Source organism: Alosa sapidissima, chromosome 16 (genome assembly GCF_018492685.1).
Source record: "Alosa sapidissima isolate fAloSap1 chromosome 16, fAloSap1.pri, whole genome shotgun sequence".
NCBI classification, from domain to species: domain Eukaryota; kingdom Metazoa; phylum Chordata; class Actinopteri; order Clupeiformes; family Clupeidae; genus Alosa; species Alosa sapidissima.
The window spans coordinates 7,072,142-7,092,141 of record NC_055972.1 but is presented as its reverse complement, the minus strand read 5'-3'; the positions used below and the strand labels follow the sequence as shown (position 1 = coordinate 7,092,141).

Sequence of the window (20,000 nt, the reverse complement as noted above, 5' to 3'; positions counted from 1 at the left end):
TTACAGTAACTGTTTATTTTGTTTAGTTTTTTGTTTGTAAAGAACCACCTAGTCTGAAATTCACAACTGTCAAAATGCAAAACATAAATAGACTACAATACATAATATCTGACAGCTTGCTTAAAATGTCGCCTATGAGAGCTCTATGTCTTATCTGAGTATTGGCATGCAGCATGTGTTCCAGATGGTATCTGTGATGCCACCAAGTACAGTGGTAAAACAGCACTCATGCTTCTTATGAGAGCTCTATGTCTTATCTGAGTATTATAGTCTTGGCATGCAGCATGTGTTCTTGAGATGGTATCCGTGGTGCCACCAAGTACAGTGGTAAAACAGCACTCGTGTTTCTACTGGGCTCTACTGAGTCAGGGGTGGGTAGAGCCAATCTTTGATGAACACCGAACACCGGCAATCCCTGTGTCCAGTGATGCCAGTAACGCGTTACTTAGTAAGGCATTAGTCTATTTTGACCACTTTTTTCAGTAACGAGTAATCTAACGCACTACTATTTACAAACATAACAAACATAATTAATCAGTTCAGTCAGTGTATCTAGGAACAGAAGCGTCATGGCAGCGTCAGTGCCCCTCAAAAAGGAAGATTTAAGACCCATTTCACATTAGACTACACAAAAGTGTACCCAATTGTCTCAAAAGATTAAAACATAGGCCTAATGATAGTCTTGCACACTGCACTGTTTGTAACAGCGACTTTAGCATTGCTCACGGTTAAATGATTACAAAAGACTTGTTGAGGTGAGTTTAACAAGTGTAATTTCATTTGCATATTACTCAGGCCTATAGGCTACAAGATGGCTAGTTGCCAAGGCTACATGAAAAAAATCTACATATTTTACTATAACAATTTCTATCAATAGGCCTTCCTTATTTGGTGTACTTAGACATTATTGAACAAACATCTGAATTTCAGTATCTAAGTAGGTTAGGTTGGGATGTCTGCTATACATTGCTGTTAAAATGCACTTCCAGTATAGTGAGTATTGGCAAAACCGGTTATCATTTTTATGTTGAGGCGTTGGGGGTGTTGTCGGCAGCTGCTGAAAGTAACTAATAAAGTAACTTGTAATCTAACTTAGTCACTTTTAAAATCAAGTAATCAGTAAAGTAACTAAGTTACTTTTTAAAGGAGTAATCAGTAATCAGATTACTTTTTCAAGGTAACTGTGGCAACACTGCCTGTGTCACAGCATGCTTGATGGCTAAACACACACATGCACGCACGGACGCACACACGCACGCACACACACACACAGACACACACACACACACACACACACACACACACACACACACACACACACACCTCCTGTTGTCTATAGTTTGTTTGTGCCTGCGGCGTCTTTAAGGTAAGTTAAATATGATCAAAGAACCTATAATCTAACATCTGTTTGGTTGTTGTTATTTGTTTGTTATGTTGTTGTTTTGTTGTTATTACTATAATCCTTTACATGTAAATTATTTCTGTTGTCTAAACAAGTCCCTGTCTGTTGTCACAGCTGCTAGCATGCAGCCTACTTAGTACTTACCTTATAGTAAAAAGAGTTTGACCACTGCAACCTTATAGTGATAAGAGTTTGATCACTGCAACCTTATAGTAATAAGAGTTTGATCACTGCAACTTTACAGTAATAGAGTTTGACCACTACAACTTTTCTGGCTCTTAAGAAGTCCCTTTCACTCTTATTAATTACACTGGGACTTCCAGTAATATCACATCCTCTTCCCCAGATGAGGGGTGTGTGTGTGTGTGTGTGTGTGTGTGTGTGTGTGTGTGTGTGTGTGTGTGTGTGTGAGTGTGTGTGTGTGTGTGTGTGTGTGTGTGTGTGTGGGGAGGGGTTAATTAGGGGATTAGCCTGTGGGCCGCGTGAGTGAGGAGAAGTTTATCGCTGGCGAGGAGTGCGCCTGCTTCCAAGGAGCCGGGCTCCAGCGCTTGATTATTTCATTTAGCGGCAGATACACATGGGCAGCCTTGGGGAAGATTACAGGGGACGGGGCCGCTGGCTAATTTATGGGGTCCCTCATGAGAGACCAAGGCGTTATTATTATTACCCAGGGTGCTCTGGGGCGGAAGGGAAAGTTTACGGGCAGGGTGCCGACCGAGGTGGACATGACTCCAGCTTACCTGTCGGCTCAACTTTCCCTCGCTAACTCCGACTCCAGTCACATGGGCCAAAGTTCAGTCTCTTTTTACTTCTGGGTCTATCTATATGTTTGTTTATGCATGTGTGTGTGTGTGTGTGTGTGTGACATGCTGCAATTTATCCTATGACTAGAAGAAAGTGAGAGTAGGTAAGAGGTAAGGGACACTGTAGGTTTGTAAAGATAGGCAATCTATATCTTACCACTGACACACACACACACACACACACACAAGATAGGCAATCTGTATCTTACCACTGACACACACACACACACACACACACACACAAGATAGGCAATCTATATCTTACCACTGACACACACACACACACACACACACACAAGATAGGCAATCTATATCTTACCACTGACACACACACACACACACACACACACACACACACACACAGACACACACACACACACACACACACACACAAGATAGGCAATCTGTATCTTACCACTGACACACACACACACACACACACACACAAGATAGGCAATCTATATCTTACCACTGACACACACACACACACACACACACAGAGACACACACACACACACACAAGATAGGCAATCTGTATCTTACCACTGACACACACACACACACACACACACACAAGATAGGCAATCTATATCTTACCACTGACACACACACACACACACACACACACACACAAGATAGGCAATATATATCTTACCACTGACACACACACACACACACACACACAAGATAGGCAATCTATATCTTACCACTGACACACACACACACACACACACACACACGATAGGCAATCTATATCTTACCACTGACACACACACACACACACACACACACAAAAACACAAACACACCACAAGATAGGCAATCTATATCTTACCACTGACACACACACACACACACACACACACAAGATAGGCAATCTATATCTTACCACTGACACACACACACACACACACACACACACACACACACACACAGACACACACACACACACACAAGATAGGCAATCTGTATCTTACCACTGACACACACACACACACACACACACACAAGATAGGCAATCTATATCTTACCACTGACACACACACACACACACACACACACACAGACACACACACACACACACAAGATAGGCAATCTGTATCTTACCACTGACACACACACACACACAAGATAGGCAATCTATATCTTACCACTGACACACACACACACACACACACACACACACAAGATAGGCAATATATATCTTACCACTGACACACACACACACACACACACACAAGATAGGCAATCTATATCTTACCACTGACACACACACACACACACACACACACACACGATAGGCAATCTATATCTTACCACTGACACACACACACACACACACACACACAAAAACACAAACACACCACAAGATAGGCAATCTATATCTTACCACTGACACACACACACACACACACACACACACACACACACACACACACACACACACACACATACATACATACAAATCCTTCCCTCTATTGCCTGTGTTTGTGTGAGTCTTTTGAAATAAAAACGAAGGAATGCAAGAAAGTCAAGGAAAGAAAAAAGAAATGCGTACAAAAACACATGGAAGAAAGAGAAGAAATAAGGAAAAGTCCATCAAAAAGGAAGCTAGAAAGGTAGGAAAAGGTGGAGCAGATGCTAGCGCAGGAAAAGGTGGAGCAGATGCTAGAGCAGGAAAAGGTGGAGTAGATGCTAGAGCAGGAAAAGGTGGAGTGGATGCTAGCGCAGGAAAATGTGGAGCCGATGCTAGAGCAGGAAAAGGTGGAGTAGATGCTAGAGCAGGAAAAGGTGGAGTAGATGCTACAGTAGAGCAGGAAAAGGTGGAGCGGATGCTAGAGCAAGAAAAGGTGGAGCGGATGCTAGCGCAGGAAAAGGCAGAGTAGATGCTAGAGCAGGAAAAGGTGGAGTAGATGCTAGAGCAGGAAAAGGTGGAGTAGATGCTACAGTAGAGCAGGAAAAGGTGGAGCGGATGCTAGCGCAGGAAAAGGTGTAGATGCTAGGGAGGTGCCTCTTGCCTGTAGCACATATGAGAAGCAGTCTTGGAACTGTTCAGTCTTGAGCTTCCTTCCATTGATGAGGACCTCCCCCTGCAGAGAGCCAGAGTGCCCGATCCTGCCCGCTACTGTGTCCAGCAGCGTCGTCTTCCCTGAACCTGACCCACACACACATGCATGCACGCACACACACACACACACACGCATACACACACACACACACACACACACACACACACACACACACACACACACACACACAATGAAAACACAAAAATTACAGACATTCTCAATCTCAGAATACACTTACACTGTGTGAGAGTATGTGTTCTGTCTACATGTGTGTGTGTGTGTGTATGTGTGTATGCATATGATGTATTTGTGGGTCTACAGATACAACATTTGGGCACATATGGGTCTATGTGTTGGAATGTATCTGCTCACTATGTGTGTTTGTGTGTGTGTGTGTGCGTATGTGTGTGGCTGTCTAAGTCTGTGTGTGCATGTGTGTGTGTGTGTGTGTGTGTGTGCATGTGTGTGTGCGTTTGTGCGACTGTATGTGTGTGCATGTGTGTGTGTGTGTGTGCATGTGTGTCCCACCTGAGTTTCCTAAGATACCCATGAGCTGACCACTCTCCACATGAAAGGACACATTGTTGAGGATCTGCCTCGTCCATTTCTTCCTGTAGGAAGGGAGATCCCACCACGGACCTACTCGCTCACTGACATGCACGCGCACACACACACACACACACACACACACACACACACACACACACACACACACACACACACACACACACACGTTAATGGCATAACTACACACACACACACACACAAAAAAAACAGATCTGTGCAAAATCAACCTTCTATATGGTGAGTTACAGTAAAGCTACAGTTTTACATTTTAGTTTAAAACTACTAAATTAACACAACTCCTACTTTCCATACTGTGCATAGAGGCATTCACACTAACATCCCTTAGAATAAATCAACAGCGTTATGTTTTACAACACATTAACAGTAACATATTCTACCCAATTAACATTCAAAGAAAAATTGGATGTTACAATGGATGTTACAAGTGACAACTTGAAAATCCATACAGTGAATGCTTATATAGTTATAGTATGATATTGTTAAGTAAATATTTAGGAATCAAACACATTGGTGACGTTTTACTATTAGTAGTACTAACTATTTAGTGTTGCAAATAGCAGCTGTTTTGTTCCCTCATTGGCCATCCTTGACAACCTCACAAGCCATAGAGAGGTATTTACACCTATATTTAGAGTTCCAACCCTATTTTATAACAAAACCACTGTTGAGAGGTAGGCCTATGTTGTTGTTGAGTATCCAATTAATTGGATTCATAAATTCAATTCCCAATATGTTCTCTCTTCTGATTGCTATTTCACTGTTAAAGAATAAAGCAGCAGTATTATGTTATAGACTTTGACATATTTAATGATTAAGCATTATGAGTGAAAGAGGCGTTGGTGGTAGATATCGCAATGGCTGTAATTCGGCCTTAGGCAGTCTTCAGAATCTATTGAGTTTAAAACCAATTGAATGTGTTTCTGCTGAAAGTTGTACTGTAGCCTACAGAATTTTTTTAAAAATATAGAAAAATAAAGAAATCATACCTCACATTTAAACTACTCTGTGTCTTGTAGGCACACATTCACCCTTCCAACAGGCCTGCACGAAACTACTGAGAAGATTATCCTTGTTTTTGAAAATAATAATAATAATAATAATAATAATAAATATAGCTGCAAGCAGCAATGAGGGGGCCAAGCAGATAGGCCGGAGTAACCATGGCAACGAAATGCTGTTAGCTCAATGCTGCAATCAGACGTATGGCTAATTGCAGTGACCCTAGAGGTCAAAGGTCACAAAATGTCTTCTTTCTTCAGCATTCACCTGATGGGGTCATGAGTCCATGTACCAAGTTTGGTTTTGATACATGCAACGATTGCTGAGATATGAGCTCACTTCCTGTTTGGCAGCTTCGCCACAAATTTCGATTGGATGTGACGGGCGAACGCTTCTATCAATTGTTACAGAAATAAATGAAGTGACAAGGCATGGTCTGAAGATGGTCTGTGCCAATTTTGGTGAAGATCAGATGAAATTTGTGACCTGTGCGAAATTGTTGGTGTTTTTGTTCAAATCAAATATGGCGGCCGAATAAATTATATTGATGTGACAAGTTGCCCTCAGTTGACCTAAGGACCTTTCACAGTATTACCAGACACCACTAGTACAATTTAATTCTAAGCACAGCAGCAGCTACAGGCCAAAAGGCATGTTTGTGAATTACAGCGCCCCCTAGAGGTCAAAGTTCACCAATTTCTTGAGGGTCCTCCTGATGGGGTCATGAGTCAATGTACCAAGTTTGGTTTTGATACATGCAAGGGTTGCTGAGATATGAGCTCACTTCCTGTTTGGCGGCTTTGCCGCAAATTTTGATTGGCTTTTAAGGACGAACGGTAATACTTCCGAAGACAAAAAGTGATAACTTTTGTGAGGCTTGGTCTGAAGATGATCTGTGTCAAATTTGGTGGGAATCAGAGAAAGTATGTGACCCCTGATACATTTTAAGTGTTTTTGATGAAATCCAAAATGGCGGAAAATCCATCATGGCGGAAAATGACGTCATAGGGTGCGTTGAACTCGGCTTGGTCCAAGGATTCATGAACGCACGTCCAACTTTGGCCTGTTGGTGGCGCTAGAGGGTTCGAGTTGCCGACATGAAACTTGGTGACATGAATCATGGGACCGTCCCCAATCAGTGTGGCAAATTTCCCAACTTTTTACCTTACTATATAGAACCTATGGGCTGCCATAGACTCCCATTGCATATAATAATAATAATAATAGGAAAACGTAGAAACACAATGAGGTTCTCGCAGCTTCGCTGCTTGGCCCCCAATAATAATAATAATACAGTAGCTACAAAAAGAAAAATGGCATTTACGGGATAGCTTAAAATAGGTGCTTAGGTGAACTCACCTGAGTTCAGCGACCTCGATGAAAACCCTCCACAAACAAACACTTGTTCAAATATTTATCCACACTTCATAACTGTAATCCCGACGTTGGGATTCACAATGTCATGTTTACATATGTCACTGTTGAATTAACGAGTCCTAAATTATCCTACCTGACTTTGTAGGACACATTGCTCACACTCAAACAGCAGGAAGGTTGGGACCGGTCTAAGCACCCTGTACTGTCAATCTCTCTCGTCTTCTCCAACGAAGCTGTGAACGAGTCCTGGAACGAGGCCTCCTTCTCCCAGCCGTTGTTTTCAACTGAGTAAGAATTAGACATTTCTCCTCGTATCATCCGTCAGTAATATAAGTCAGAGAGAGGTTCATCCGTAGGTGTTTCTTAAGTATCAGTCCTGCATGACTGATGCAGACCAACTGCTAGACAGGTCGAGACGGGACTGTTAGCCTAGTGTGGTTGGCATAACCAACATCCTCTTATCAGCCCGACCTTTGCCCCGTAGTCTATAAAGCCAGGGGTTACTCTGCCACTGTCCCTCAGTCTAGTTACTGTGAAAGCAGCGAGAGGAGCTTGGTAATCCTATAGGCATTTGACGGACCGGGCGAAAAGTGCCCAAGGACCACATGTCGTGATACTCTGCGGGAATAGAGAAACCATGGCGGATAATGGAGACGTGTTTGACACTGACAGTCACACCGGCTCGCCAAAGGCCATCAAAAAGGTGAGTTCGTCAGCACCTACCTAGTTTAGACACAGAGTGACACAAAGTTAAGCACATAGTGTAGAAGTCAACACAGTTCGCATTCTGACTTTTACGCAAATGCTGACGCTCGTCATCTCTCACCCAGATTCTGTTTTAATGAAAATAATTTGATGTCAAGATCAATTTACACAAATCAGCAGGAGTGTTTCCTCATAAAGTCAGTCTTTGATTAGACAGACATTATGTAATATATATAGGCCTACATGTGCAAGTCTGAAGGACTGGACTCTGATCCATGCGCATTGGTCTATTATCCAAGCCCATTGGCATCAAATCAACTGAAGCATAAGCTCTGCCATTACAACATGATCGCTAGTATAAGCCAGCAATCAGGGCATATCAATTTAGTTTTACGTTTCATCCAGAAAGTGCATCCCGAGCAAAAGGAATTGAAAGGCTGCAGCAAGCTCTTGGACTTAAGTACTTCAGCCGATATGTCATAATGGCCGATAATGACTGGATTGGCATTTAAAATGTCAAATGATAACATGATAAAAAGGGATGAAATGGCTCCCATTTTTCGCATCAGAAGAATAAGGCCTTCATTCTGTGCCTATGCTGCATTGTGACCAATAGCATGCCATTTAGCCAACCCCTAATGCTGTCAGGTCTCTATGAGTTCTTCATTATGCAGGAGGAGATGAGGATGGAATTAAGCTCTTCCAGCTGCCAAAGCTGGATAGTCTTATTAAAATTATATGGGAGTCCTAAGACCATGCTTGAGAGATCTTTTTTCAATTCTGTCAATAAGTACTAAGAATTATGATTCTGAGATGGCACGAGAGGTATGCAATTATCAATTCATCACCAAAATTAATCTTACTCAGAAATTCTCCAAAACTAGCAGAACCAACAGTAGGACTAAATGTATACGCACAATAGGCCTATTCAACAGAATGTCTGTTGAAAATCTACATGTGATGTGAATCAGTTGAGAATACTGTTTTGGAGTTATAGCCCACTTCAAAACAGTGCATTTGTGTATTAATAAATCAAACCACCTACACCTCTCATGTGTAGAAATGGTATTTGTGTTTTGGCCCTCATTGGTTGCCGTAAAAGCATGAGCTCAGATTTATGTTCTGCGTTATATTCTGCCTGTACTGTAGGGATTGAGAGACTAATGCTGCTGAATCTGTAAAGAGAGTAACAAGCAGAACTCCCACAACTTGAGCATCGAAATCAACAATTTCCAAAGACTTTCCAGACCCTGTTCCCTCAGATTTAAGAGGCAACACGGCATACGGCGGTAGGCCTACTGTTACGGCCAATTCTTTATAACGAGAAGAAGCAAACTTTACAGAAGCTCAAGACAATTAAAAAGAGAAAAAGGTTTGAATGTGTGAGCACCTCTCGGTTATGCTGTGTTATAGTGATGGCAGACAAAATATATAAATTCAAGCACTTTCAATGTCCCTTGTCTATCTATGTCTATTTGTGTGTGTGTGTGTGTGTGCGCTGTGTTGTATTGGGAATGTGGCACTGTGTTATTCTTTTACAACAAGTACATGAATGTGTGTGTTGAGTTTGGTTGGGAATGTGACATTGTGTAGTTCTTTCATAGCCAGTACTGTACTGTATGTGAATGTTTGAGTGTGTTTTTTTGTGTTGGGACACACACTGTGTAGTTCTTTTATAGTGAGTATGGGGAAGTATGTGTGTGTGTGTGTGTGTGTGTGTGTGTGTGTGTGAGTGGATATATTGTGTTGAGAATGTGACACATTGAGAGTATGTGAACATGTGCTTGTGTTAGGAACATGAGACTGTGTTGTTACAGCGATTATTCTGTGTGTGTTGAGTTGTGTTAGGAACGTGAGACTGTGTTGTTACAGTGAGTGCTCTGTGTGTGTTGTGTTAACGTGAGACTGCGTTGTTACAGCGAGTGCTCTGTGTGTGTTGTGTTAACGTAAGACTGTGTTGTTACAGCGAGTAGGCTCTGTGTGTGTTGTGTTAACGTGAGACTGTGTTGTTACAGCGAGTGCTCTGTGTGTGTTGTGTTAACATGAGACTGTGTTGTTACAGCGAGTGCTCTGTGTGTGTTGTGATCCACAGGGACATGTCATCAGGCTCTTCTCGTCTGCAGAGGAGGACAGCAGTCTCTACTTCACCTACAGTGGGGGACAGAATAAGCTGGAGGTCAACAACTTGCACTATGAGGTAAAATGGCCGCCTTCGTTGACCGGTCAGCTAATGTCTCCCTACCATACTGCTTATCTTACTTATTCAGTCATTTTAAATACTGAAGTGGTGTGTGTGTGTGTGCATTGCGCTCCAGGTGGACACTGCTGCCCAGATCCCCTGGTATGAGAAGCTGTCAGAATTTAAGATGCCGTGGGAGGTCCAGGGCAGCAAACAGAAGGCCATCCAGGGCCTCAACCTGCATGTCCACAGTGGACAAATGCTGGCCGTCATCGGCAGCTCAGGTGTGCCACACCTGCACGTCTCACCTGTAATACTCACACCTGTTCCACTCACACCAGCTCAGCTCTCACCCAAACTGGTCATACCTGCATCACCCAAACCTGTCATACCTGCATCACCCAAACTGGTCATATCATAACTGCATTACATCTAAACCCATCATAACTGCATTACTGTACATCTAAAGCTATCATAACTGCATTACATCTAAACCCATCATAACTGCATTACTGTACATCTAAAGCTATCATAACTGCATTACATCTAAACCTATCATAACTACATTACATCTAAACCTATCATAACTGCATTACATCCAGTGTTTCCCATACATTGACTTATTTGTGGCGGCCCACCACAATATCAACATTGACCACCACACAATGATTTTCCTGGTTGTACTAAATTGTGCTTAAATCTGGTTAGAATCATAACCACACTGCACTAATTTGTTAAAAACTGTTGCATTCAAGTTAATTCTGCAAACCTACCACCACAAATAGAATTAAATTCTGTGGGAAACACTGACATCTAAAGCTATCATAACGGCGTAGCCTCCTCATCCTGCACTTGGCCGTCCTCCTGTCCCAGGCTGCGGTAAAACATCTCTGCTGGACATAATCACCTGTCGGGATGAGGGCGGCACCATGACGTCGGGGCAGGTCCTCATCAACGGTACGCCGAGCACGCCATCGCTCGTCCGCAAGAGCATCGCCCACGTGCGGCAGGACGACCGGCTGCTACCGCACCTCACCGTGCGGGAGACGCTGGCCTTTGTCGCCAAGCTACGGCTGCCCACTCACTTCTCCCAGAAGCAGAGAGACCAGAGGGTAAGCATTGTCCAGCTCTCACACCAGGGCTTCTATGCAACAGTGTTTAAGCATTAAAAAAAAAGACATACTGTGTAACCTGACCTGATGACATGACCACCCACCTGATGACATGTCTGTCTGCTCGCCCTTGGCGCAGGTTGATGATGTCATAGCCGAGCTGCGTCTGCGCCAGTGTGCGAACACGCGGGTGGGGAACGATTACGTCAGGGGGGTGTCAGGGGGGGAGAGGAGAAGGGTCAGCATCGCTGTGCAGTTACTCTGGAACCCAGGTGAGTGACCACCCTCCTCTACCAGGACCAATATAGCGTCCCTCCAGGGTCTACTTGGACCACTGATAGGCACATTCACTAATAAAGGTTTTTCCAGGGTTCTGCTTAGATCACTGATGTACTCACAAAGGATCTTTTGGGGTTCTGTACAAATCAAAAGCACAAACATCCTGCACCAAAACTGTTGTTGCTGTTTTTTTTTTTTTTTTAAATAATGATAACTGAACGCTAAAGAAAAACCAAGGCACCCTTAACAGATTTAACAAATGGATACTAAACCAAAATTTATTATTTTTGTTTTGACTTCAAATTCTCCCTTGTTCAGAAGTCATGTTGACTCTTAAGTCAGGTGTTATGATAATGTGAAACCATACAGATATGTAATAACCTACTGTAGAATGTGAATAAATATTTAATAACCTACTGTAGAATGTGAATACATATGTAATAACCTACTGTAGAATGTGAATACATATGTAATAACCTACTGTAGAATGTGAATACATATGTAATAACTGATGTCACTAAGCGTACAGTGCTTCTTTTACTCTCCTCCACCTGACCAGGTATCCTCATCCTGGACGAGCCCACGTCTGGCCTGGACAGCTTCACAGCCCATAACCTGGTCATCACGCTGTCCCGTCTGGCCCAGGGGAACCGGCTGGTTCTGCTCTCGGTCCACCAGCCCCGCTCCGACATTTTCCAGCTCTTCGACCTGGTGGTTCTGCTGGCAGCCGGGTCACCCGTATACTGCGGTCCGGCCCAAGACATGGTGTCCTACTTCACATCACTGGGCCACCCCTGCCCCCGCCTCTGCAACCCCTCCGATTACTACGGTGAGTTGGAGTAGCCACCCCTGCCCCCGCCTCTGCAACCCCTCCGATTACTACGGTGAGTTGGAGTAGCCACCCCTGCCCCCGCCTCTGCAACTGGTGGAGTAGCCACAACTGCCCCCGCCTCTGCAACCCCTTCAATTACTATGGTGAGTTCCCTGTAAGTTGCTCTGGGTAAGAGTGATTGATAGATAGATAGATAGATAGATAGATAGATAGATAGATAGATAGATAGATAGATAGATAGATAAATAAATAAATGAAAAAGACATTTTGTGTATACAGTATGTGGTATAATATACTCCACTGTATGGCAGAGCTGTTATGTGCAATTTAATGTACATTTTAATGCCTAGTTTAATACATTACACATAAGAAATTTAGATCAACGTAGCAAACACATTTTATCCCAAGGGTCATAAACACTTCAGGTCAGACTTCCTGGGTGTTGAACACATGATCTGCGTGTTGCGGGGCGGGGCGTGGCACAGCAACAGTAAGATGCGGTTGGCACAGCAACAGTAAGATGCGGTTGGCCCGGGTACAGCAACAGTAAGATGCGGTTGGCCCGGGTTCAGCAACAGTAAGATGCGGTTGGCACAGCAACAGTAAGATGCGGTTGGCCCGGGTACAGCAACAGTAAGATGCGGTTGGCACAGCAACAGTAAGATGCGGTTGGCCCGGGTACAGCAACAGTAAGATGCGGTTGGCCCGGGTACAGCAACAGTAAGATGCGGTTGGCCCGGGTTAGATGCCCAAGTGTTTCCAGCCCCTGAGGCTTTTGACAAAAGCATCCATCTTGAATTTCCCCTAGGGATCAATAAAATATCTATCCATTAAATCCCCTCCCTTTACTCCAGTTTCACTTCACTGTGTGAACTTGCTTCAGTGGTTGAGCCACAGGTGCATAGCAGGAGGTGAATGCTGCTGACGTTCTGATGTTCTGACCTCCACAGTGGACCTGATCAGCATCGACCGGCGTAGTGCTGAGAGGGAGGCCGAGTGTCTGGACCAGGCCAGGGTTCTGGCGGCCCAGTTCGTGGAGAAGGTGAGAGGAACCCACGACTTCGTGTGGAAGTCCCAGGACTCCGCCTCCCCTTCCCCTGCTCGCCGCAGCCCCACCAGGTAAACACTCCCATTTCCATGGCAACATGATGACCAGATATATCACAAGCAGGCAGATAGAATTACGGCACCAGGGATTCAGTTTCACAGAATCAGAACGCAGAGTTATGGTCATTTAACCAATCATTGCAATGTTAAAGCAGCTATTTCAACCATGGAGCTTACAAATGGATCAAAACGTAAAGAGCACTTTTCCGTCACTTTGAATACAAGCCTAGTAGCAGCTGTCCAGATCACCTGACATCGTTTCTCCATTTTAATTGGCTCAGGTCTTCCTCCGGTTCAGCTGAGCAGGTCATCACAGTGTCCAACAACAAAGACCGGTTACCAGGACCCCTAGACCAGTTCACCATCCTCTTCAGGTAGACAGACCCCTGATCCTGCATTAGTGTTTAATGCCCTGTGAGTCATTGCTGACCAACTACTGACAATTATCAAAATACCACAAGGACTGAAAAAAGGTTTAGTTTCCTTTAGTCTTTTACCGACCTCATTACGCAATTGTGCAGTTTTGAATGCCCTTTGGCCATTTCCACCCTCTGACAATTCTAGACAGGGAAAGGAACAATCCATGTGGGAAAAGCCTTGAATGTCCCCGTGCCGCATCAGCAGATCTTATCTAAAAGCCAACAAGACTAATTAGTTTACTGCCACATGACCCCTACAAGCCCAGCAAAAGCCACTGGTCCAGAGTGCCAAACTCACCTTTCAATGTAGCCTGACCGTCAGAGGGTGATCCATCTCCTCTGCTCTTCACTTCCTGTACGTTGCTAGGCGACAGGTGTACAACGACTACCGTGACCTGGTGACCCTGCTGGTGCATGGTCTGGAGTCCCTGCTGATGTCCCTTCTGATTGGCTTTCTGTACTACGGGGCGGGGCCTGACAAGCTGAACACGCAGGACACGGTGGCTCTGCTCTACATGATCGGGGCCCTCACGCCATTCGCTGTGGTGCTGGACGTCATCGCCAAGTGTGAGACAATGCGCGCACGCACGCACACACACACACACGCACGCGCACACACGCACGCGCACACACACACACACACACACACACACACACACACACGCACACACACGCATGCACGTGCACACAAACACACGCACACATACACACACACACACACGCACACACGCACGCACACACACACGCATGCACGCGCACACACACACACACACGCACGCACGCACACACACACACACACACACGCACGCACACACACGCACACACACACACGCACACACACACACGCACACGCACACGCACACGCACACGCACACATACATACACCACTGTCAAAAGTTTGGGGTCACTTTTTCCATTCCACTCCATACCAGCTGGGATCAGTTGCATTGCAGAATACCAGCTGGGATCAGTTGCATTATTTTTTAATCAGGGCAGCAGTTTTCAGATTACATTATGTGCTTACATAATTACAAAAGGGTTCTCGACTGTTGTAGAAAGAAATGGCTGATCTTTAATGCAATATCTACATTGCCCATTATCAACAACCATTCATCCAATGTTCCAAAGGCACATTCTGTTCACTAATCTGATATCATTTTAAAAGGCTAACTGAGAAAACATTGGAGAAAACCCTTTTGCAATTATGTACAGTTGTAAGCACATAATGTAATCTGAAAACTGCTGCCCTGATTAAAAAAACAATGTCTAAGTGACCTCAAACTTTTTACCGGTAGTGTACACACACACACACACACACACACACACACACACACACACCTCAGCATCTCAGATGACCCATCATATGACCAATATTGTTTAAACAAAACTATTATATTGGTATTGATTTGAGATGTATTTGTTGTATTTTAAGTAAGTAAGTTCCAGTTTGATGTTTCTATTCAGAACTGTTTCTATTCATGTGCTCGTCACCTCCAGCGTCTAATCCATGTGTACGACTCCTCGTTGGCAGGTCATTCTGAGCGAGCCATGCTCTACCATGAGCTAGAGGACGGCATGTACTCGGTCACCTCCTACTTCTTTGCTAAGGTACTGGCAAAGTATGCACTCTCTGTAGATCCTCTCAGCTGCATTTACAAACATGTGCGTTCCTTAAGGCATTTCCAGGGGCTCAGAAAACAACATTGAGCTAATGGTAATTAGGGTTTTAAAGTTTTAAAGGCGACATTTTGTAGAGCATTGCGCTAAAGTCTGGTTAATTTTAATTTCAAAGAATTTGCGTTGGTTTTGAACTCTTCAACAGGAAACCCTCTAGGAACAGATTAATAGGGTCTATAGGATGATAATCAGGCATATAGCACATCTACTTCATTAGCCAAATCAAGGCAGAGAAACGAATGCAATTACAGGGCTCAGATATATATTTCCCCACAGTTAACGTCACGATCAAAGAACATCAAGTGCACATTAAATATTTAATCTTTTTATCAAGTGAGGTCATATTCAGCCAAATTGAAAATTAAAGGGAGTAAAAGTTCTATGATAAATGTTTTTTTTTTTTTTCAAACGCTTGACCTTCTCTGATCAGTGTTAATTTGCAGTTCAAATAAATGAGCAGTAAATGTATTCTCCAAAAGATCGATTAAACATGCATTCACACTTGTGACCAATAGGGGGCAACATAGCTCCACAGATGAGTCTAGAAGAAATCCATTGCGGTGTGAACTTGCACTGTGCATACAAGTAGCCTACTTCATTCATTGACATTCAAAATTTGAATTAACACTAGAAATCCAACATTTTATTTGTTTGGATGACAGCTAAAATTAATATTCAATTAGGTTTAGAGACAACCCAATATTCTTGTAGACCAATTCCCTCCCTTTGATAGTAGGCCTTGATTGTTCTAACATCCGAGGAGGTTTGGTTTTATATTACAATCCAATAACATGTCCAGATTCCAGATTGGTGTTGAAAGTCAGCGTTTCCACCTCACCAGCGTTCCTCCATACCCGATTCTTTTTCTGGAGGACTTTTAGCTGGAAAGCTCTCTCTACACTTCTCATGTGTATATAGCATGTTGTCTAGGGCTACTGTAGGCTATCAGCTACAGCATTAATATACTGTAGGCCAATGTATAATAGCCTATATTATTATATGTACTTCAGATTGTCGGTGAGCTTCCGGAACACTGCGTTTTCACGTTGGTTTACGGTGTGCCCATCTACTGGTTGGCGGGCATGAACGAGGCGGTTGACCGCTTCTTCCTCAACTTCTTGCTGGTGTGGCTGATGGTCTACTGCAGTCGAGCCATGGCGCTGTTTGTGGCCGCGACCTTTCCCACTCTTCAGACCTCTGCATTCATGGGCAACGCGTTCTTCACCGTCTTCTACCTCACCGGTGGCTTCGTCATCAGTTTGGAGAACTTGTGGCTGGGTAAGTTCACTTGACCTGTTTGACACTCATCAATTCTCTGTTTTCTTAGGCCGCCTACCTCTATCGTGCCTCCCAGCAGACCAGTAGGCTACTGTAAACAAAAATGAAGACTAAAACGAGCTGTTGAAAAATATTTAGTTAGCTGAAATAATAATAAAAACTAAAGTTTTCAGTGACAGTGAACACTGCAAAACTAACTAAAACTAAATAGAAGTAAAGGTCAAATCAGCTTAGTTGTACTACCACACAGATCATTTCGCAAAACTTAAACTACTTTTGCTCTTCTAAAACATTTCAGTTTAGAAATCAGAAACCAAACTGAAAAATTATAATGTTGAGCCGTTTCCAATAAACTGTTTTTTTTTCTTGTTGTCTCGCAGTTGCTTCGTGGCTCTCGCACGCATCCTTTATGCGCTGGGGCTTCGATGGCATGTTGCAAGTGCAGTTTGAGGGCCTTCAGTTACCCGTTACAATCGGCAACTTCACCTTCAACGTGGACGGAATACACGTGAGTGCCGAAGGAGAGTGTGTTGAACGACAGCATAGAGAGACTATTCCCTTTTTGAAATGTGTAAGGTTTAGCTTAGAAGCTGATGAAGTGAATGTGAATGCTTTGATTTGGCCATCTATCTATCTATTTTGTGTTTTGTTGATCTTGTGTGAGATCATTTCCACTTAGAATGAAATACTCTAGTCTCTCATATTAAAGGCATTTTCAAAATAACGTATAAGTCGTAACGTATAAGATTTTGTTTCTTTTTTCGAACAGGTGGTGGAGGCAATGCATATGAACCAGTACCCTCTATACTCTTGCTACCTGGTCCTGATCGGAGTCTGCGTGGGCTTCATGATGCTCTACTATCTGGCACTCAGGTACATCAAGCAGAAGTCCAGTCAGGATTGGTGAGGAGGTTGGAGACGTCCGCGCCTCTTTGCCCTACCAAAGACTGCCGCTGGATGGCAGCAGAGTATTGCATTCTTTCCCCAAACAAAATGTATCTCTTACTTGTCCCTCTCTACTGGCGCTAGGCTGGCAAAGGATTAAAACACTATTTCTGGCCGATATCCATCGACAGCTTTTGTTCTTGTCCCATTTTCATCTTTTTTTTTATATGGCTTAATCTTTTTGTATATTGTAAGATTATTAGGCTTGACAATGCACGGACCAGTGGTGGGTCTGAGTAAAGGATGCCAGGGTCAGTAAGTCACTCTAAGAGTGCTTGTATTATACAAATTGGAGATTATGTAAGTTTTGCACTGGTGCAAACGTCTGATAGCTTAACATGTTGCATATGTATTGAAATGATTAAAATGATGCAAACCTTAACCAATTAAAATATTTACATATTGTTCTGCACAAGTGCCACTCGTATTTCCGTTCCATGCCGAGTATCCACACTGAATCTCTCTCTCACACACATACACACACACACACACAAACACAGTTAGACAAACAAAATTAAATGTCATTTGTTTATTACCATAAATACCTCTGTACATCATCTTCAAAATCATCAACTTCCTGGGACAAGGCTAACAAGTCTAACAGAATCACATTTATACACATAATTTATACTTGTGCATACACATATAAAAAAAAAAAAAGAAGTCCGTCAACATATTGGGAACGTCGCAGAGTCGGACGGTGGACAGATTCGGCGGCCTCAGTCGTCCCCGCGGAGTCGGACGGTGGATCGATTCGGCGGCCTCAGTCGTCCCCACTCTCGATTTGGCCCTTCGTTTTCTCCCTCAGCTTGTTGGCGTAGAACTTAAACGATTCCTGCAGACCACAGAGAAAGAGCTGGGTGAGGAAACTACAGTAAAACACCGTGTTGGGTTTAAAACGCTGTGAGTGTGTGTGTATACCGAGTTGGGTTCAAAACGCTGTGAGTGCGTGTGTATACCGAGTTGGGTTTAAAACGCTGTGAGTGTGTGCAGGCCATTGTGTATGCAGAGTTGGATTTAAAACGTTGTGAGTTTAAAATAAATAAATAAATACAACTCTAAACCGTGAGTGTGTGTGCGGACCATTGTGTGTATGCCGAGTTGGATTTAAAAAACGTTGTGAGTTTAAAATAAATAAATAAATAAAACTCTAAACCATGAGTGTGTGTGTGGGCCATTGTGTATGCTGAGTTGCGTTTAAAAAATGTTGAGAGTTTCAAAAAAAATAAAATAATAAAAAAATAAAACGTTGTGAGTTGGCCATTGTGTATACGGAGTTGGGTTTAAAAGGAGCCTGACTAATTGAGTAGGCAGAATGAATGGGTACTGCAGGGCTCGCGTTTTGCTTTTGGGACGCGTGGAGCCCAATAGCCACCAGTCCACAGTGAGTCGGTGAAACAATCGCGCCCAAATAAACTTCCTTCTCAAAACTCAGAGCCCAGACGCTTGCCAAATGTCTTGATTTTTCATCTCCCAAACCAGATTAACTTGTGCATACACACACACACACACAGATTTACACTTCCCTTTCTCCCCCAAGTCCAGCTAATTAAACGAGCCTTTTGTCTCTTTTCTGATTTTACCCCCACCCACCACCCACCACCCCTTTCCCTGTTTTGGAAGGTGAGTGCCTGCAGGAGATTACCGTTGCTCCGACATTGTATATTCCCCTATTAACGCTGTAATTAAAGTCGATAAATAGCCGCAGTCGTGTCGGGGAGCCGGGGAACGGCCGGCGCCGCGCCTCAAATCTCCCCCTTATCTCCACTCTCAGGAGGCACTTTGTACTGCCGTATTAACAGAGCCGCGCACCGCCGCGCAGCGAGACGAACGAGGGATGGAGGGAGGGAGGGAGGGAACGAGAGAGCGCGGGTTTGGAGACGGAGGGAAGGGGGGAGCGGGGTGTCGTTACCTGAAATCGCTCGGTTGAAAACTTTCACAAAAGGTGAAATGGGAGCTTGGTAGAAAGCTTGTGAGGGAGGGTGTGTGTGTGTGTGTGTGTGTGTGTGTGTGTGTGTGTGTGTGCGTGTGTGTGCGTGTGTATGTGTGTGCGTGTGTATTTGAAGAGAGAGAGAGAGAGAGAGGAAGGGAGGTATTGATGTTTGAAAGCCACATCTCTTTTGCTGTCAGGGTTATGAAACATGTTTGGGGGTCTACTCTGACAGGTATTGAATTATGCAGACGAGTGAAATCTCTGGGGGGGGGGTGTTGCAGGCGATGGTGGTGGGCA

The 20,000-nt window shown here is 43.8% G+C and overlaps 3 protein-coding genes across 3 annotated transcripts in view; 1 reads left to right on the top strand and 2 right to left on the bottom strand.

The window, feature by feature from the left end:
• Positions 1-7,650, bottom strand: part of abcg5 (ATP-binding cassette, sub-family G (WHITE), member 5) — a 20,539-nt gene extending 12,889 nt beyond the window's left edge. The window contains exons 1-3 of the mRNA XM_042065380.1: positions 7,371-7,650; positions 4,802-4,923; positions 4,223-4,359 (exon numbers count right to left, since the gene is read on the bottom strand). Coding sequence (XP_041921314.1) covers positions 4,223-4,359; positions 4,802-4,923; positions 7,371-7,555 — 444 coding nt within the window. The 5' untranslated portion in view covers positions 7,556-7,650. The remainder of the gene's footprint in view (positions 1-4,222; positions 4,360-4,801; positions 4,924-7,370) is intronic.
• Positions 7,651-7,735: 85 nt separating this feature from the next.
• Positions 7,736-18,182, top strand: abcg8 (ATP-binding cassette, sub-family G (WHITE), member 8). The gene is made up of 13 exons (XM_042065379.1): positions 7,736-7,940; positions 10,035-10,139; positions 10,258-10,405; positions 10,995-11,233; positions 11,373-11,505; positions 12,072-12,341; positions 13,295-13,463; positions 13,733-13,825; positions 14,238-14,437; positions 15,402-15,478; positions 16,558-16,825; positions 17,206-17,333; positions 17,595-18,182. The coding sequence occupies exons 1-13, from the start codon at positions 7,875-7,877 to the stop codon at positions 17,730-17,732; spliced, it is 2,034 nt and encodes a 677-aa protein (XP_041921313.1). The 5' UTR covers positions 7,736-7,874; the 3' UTR covers positions 17,733-18,182.
• A 102-nt stretch (positions 18,183-18,284) lies between these two features.
• Positions 18,285-20,000, bottom strand: part of lrpprc (leucine-rich pentatricopeptide repeat containing) — a 43,538-nt gene continuing 41,822 nt past the window's right edge. Inside the window, exon 29 of the mRNA XM_042066175.1 lies at positions 18,285-18,605. Within this exon, the coding sequence (XP_041922109.1) occupies positions 18,534-18,605 (72 nt within the window). The 3' untranslated portion in view covers positions 18,285-18,533. The remainder of the gene's footprint in view (positions 18,606-20,000) is intronic.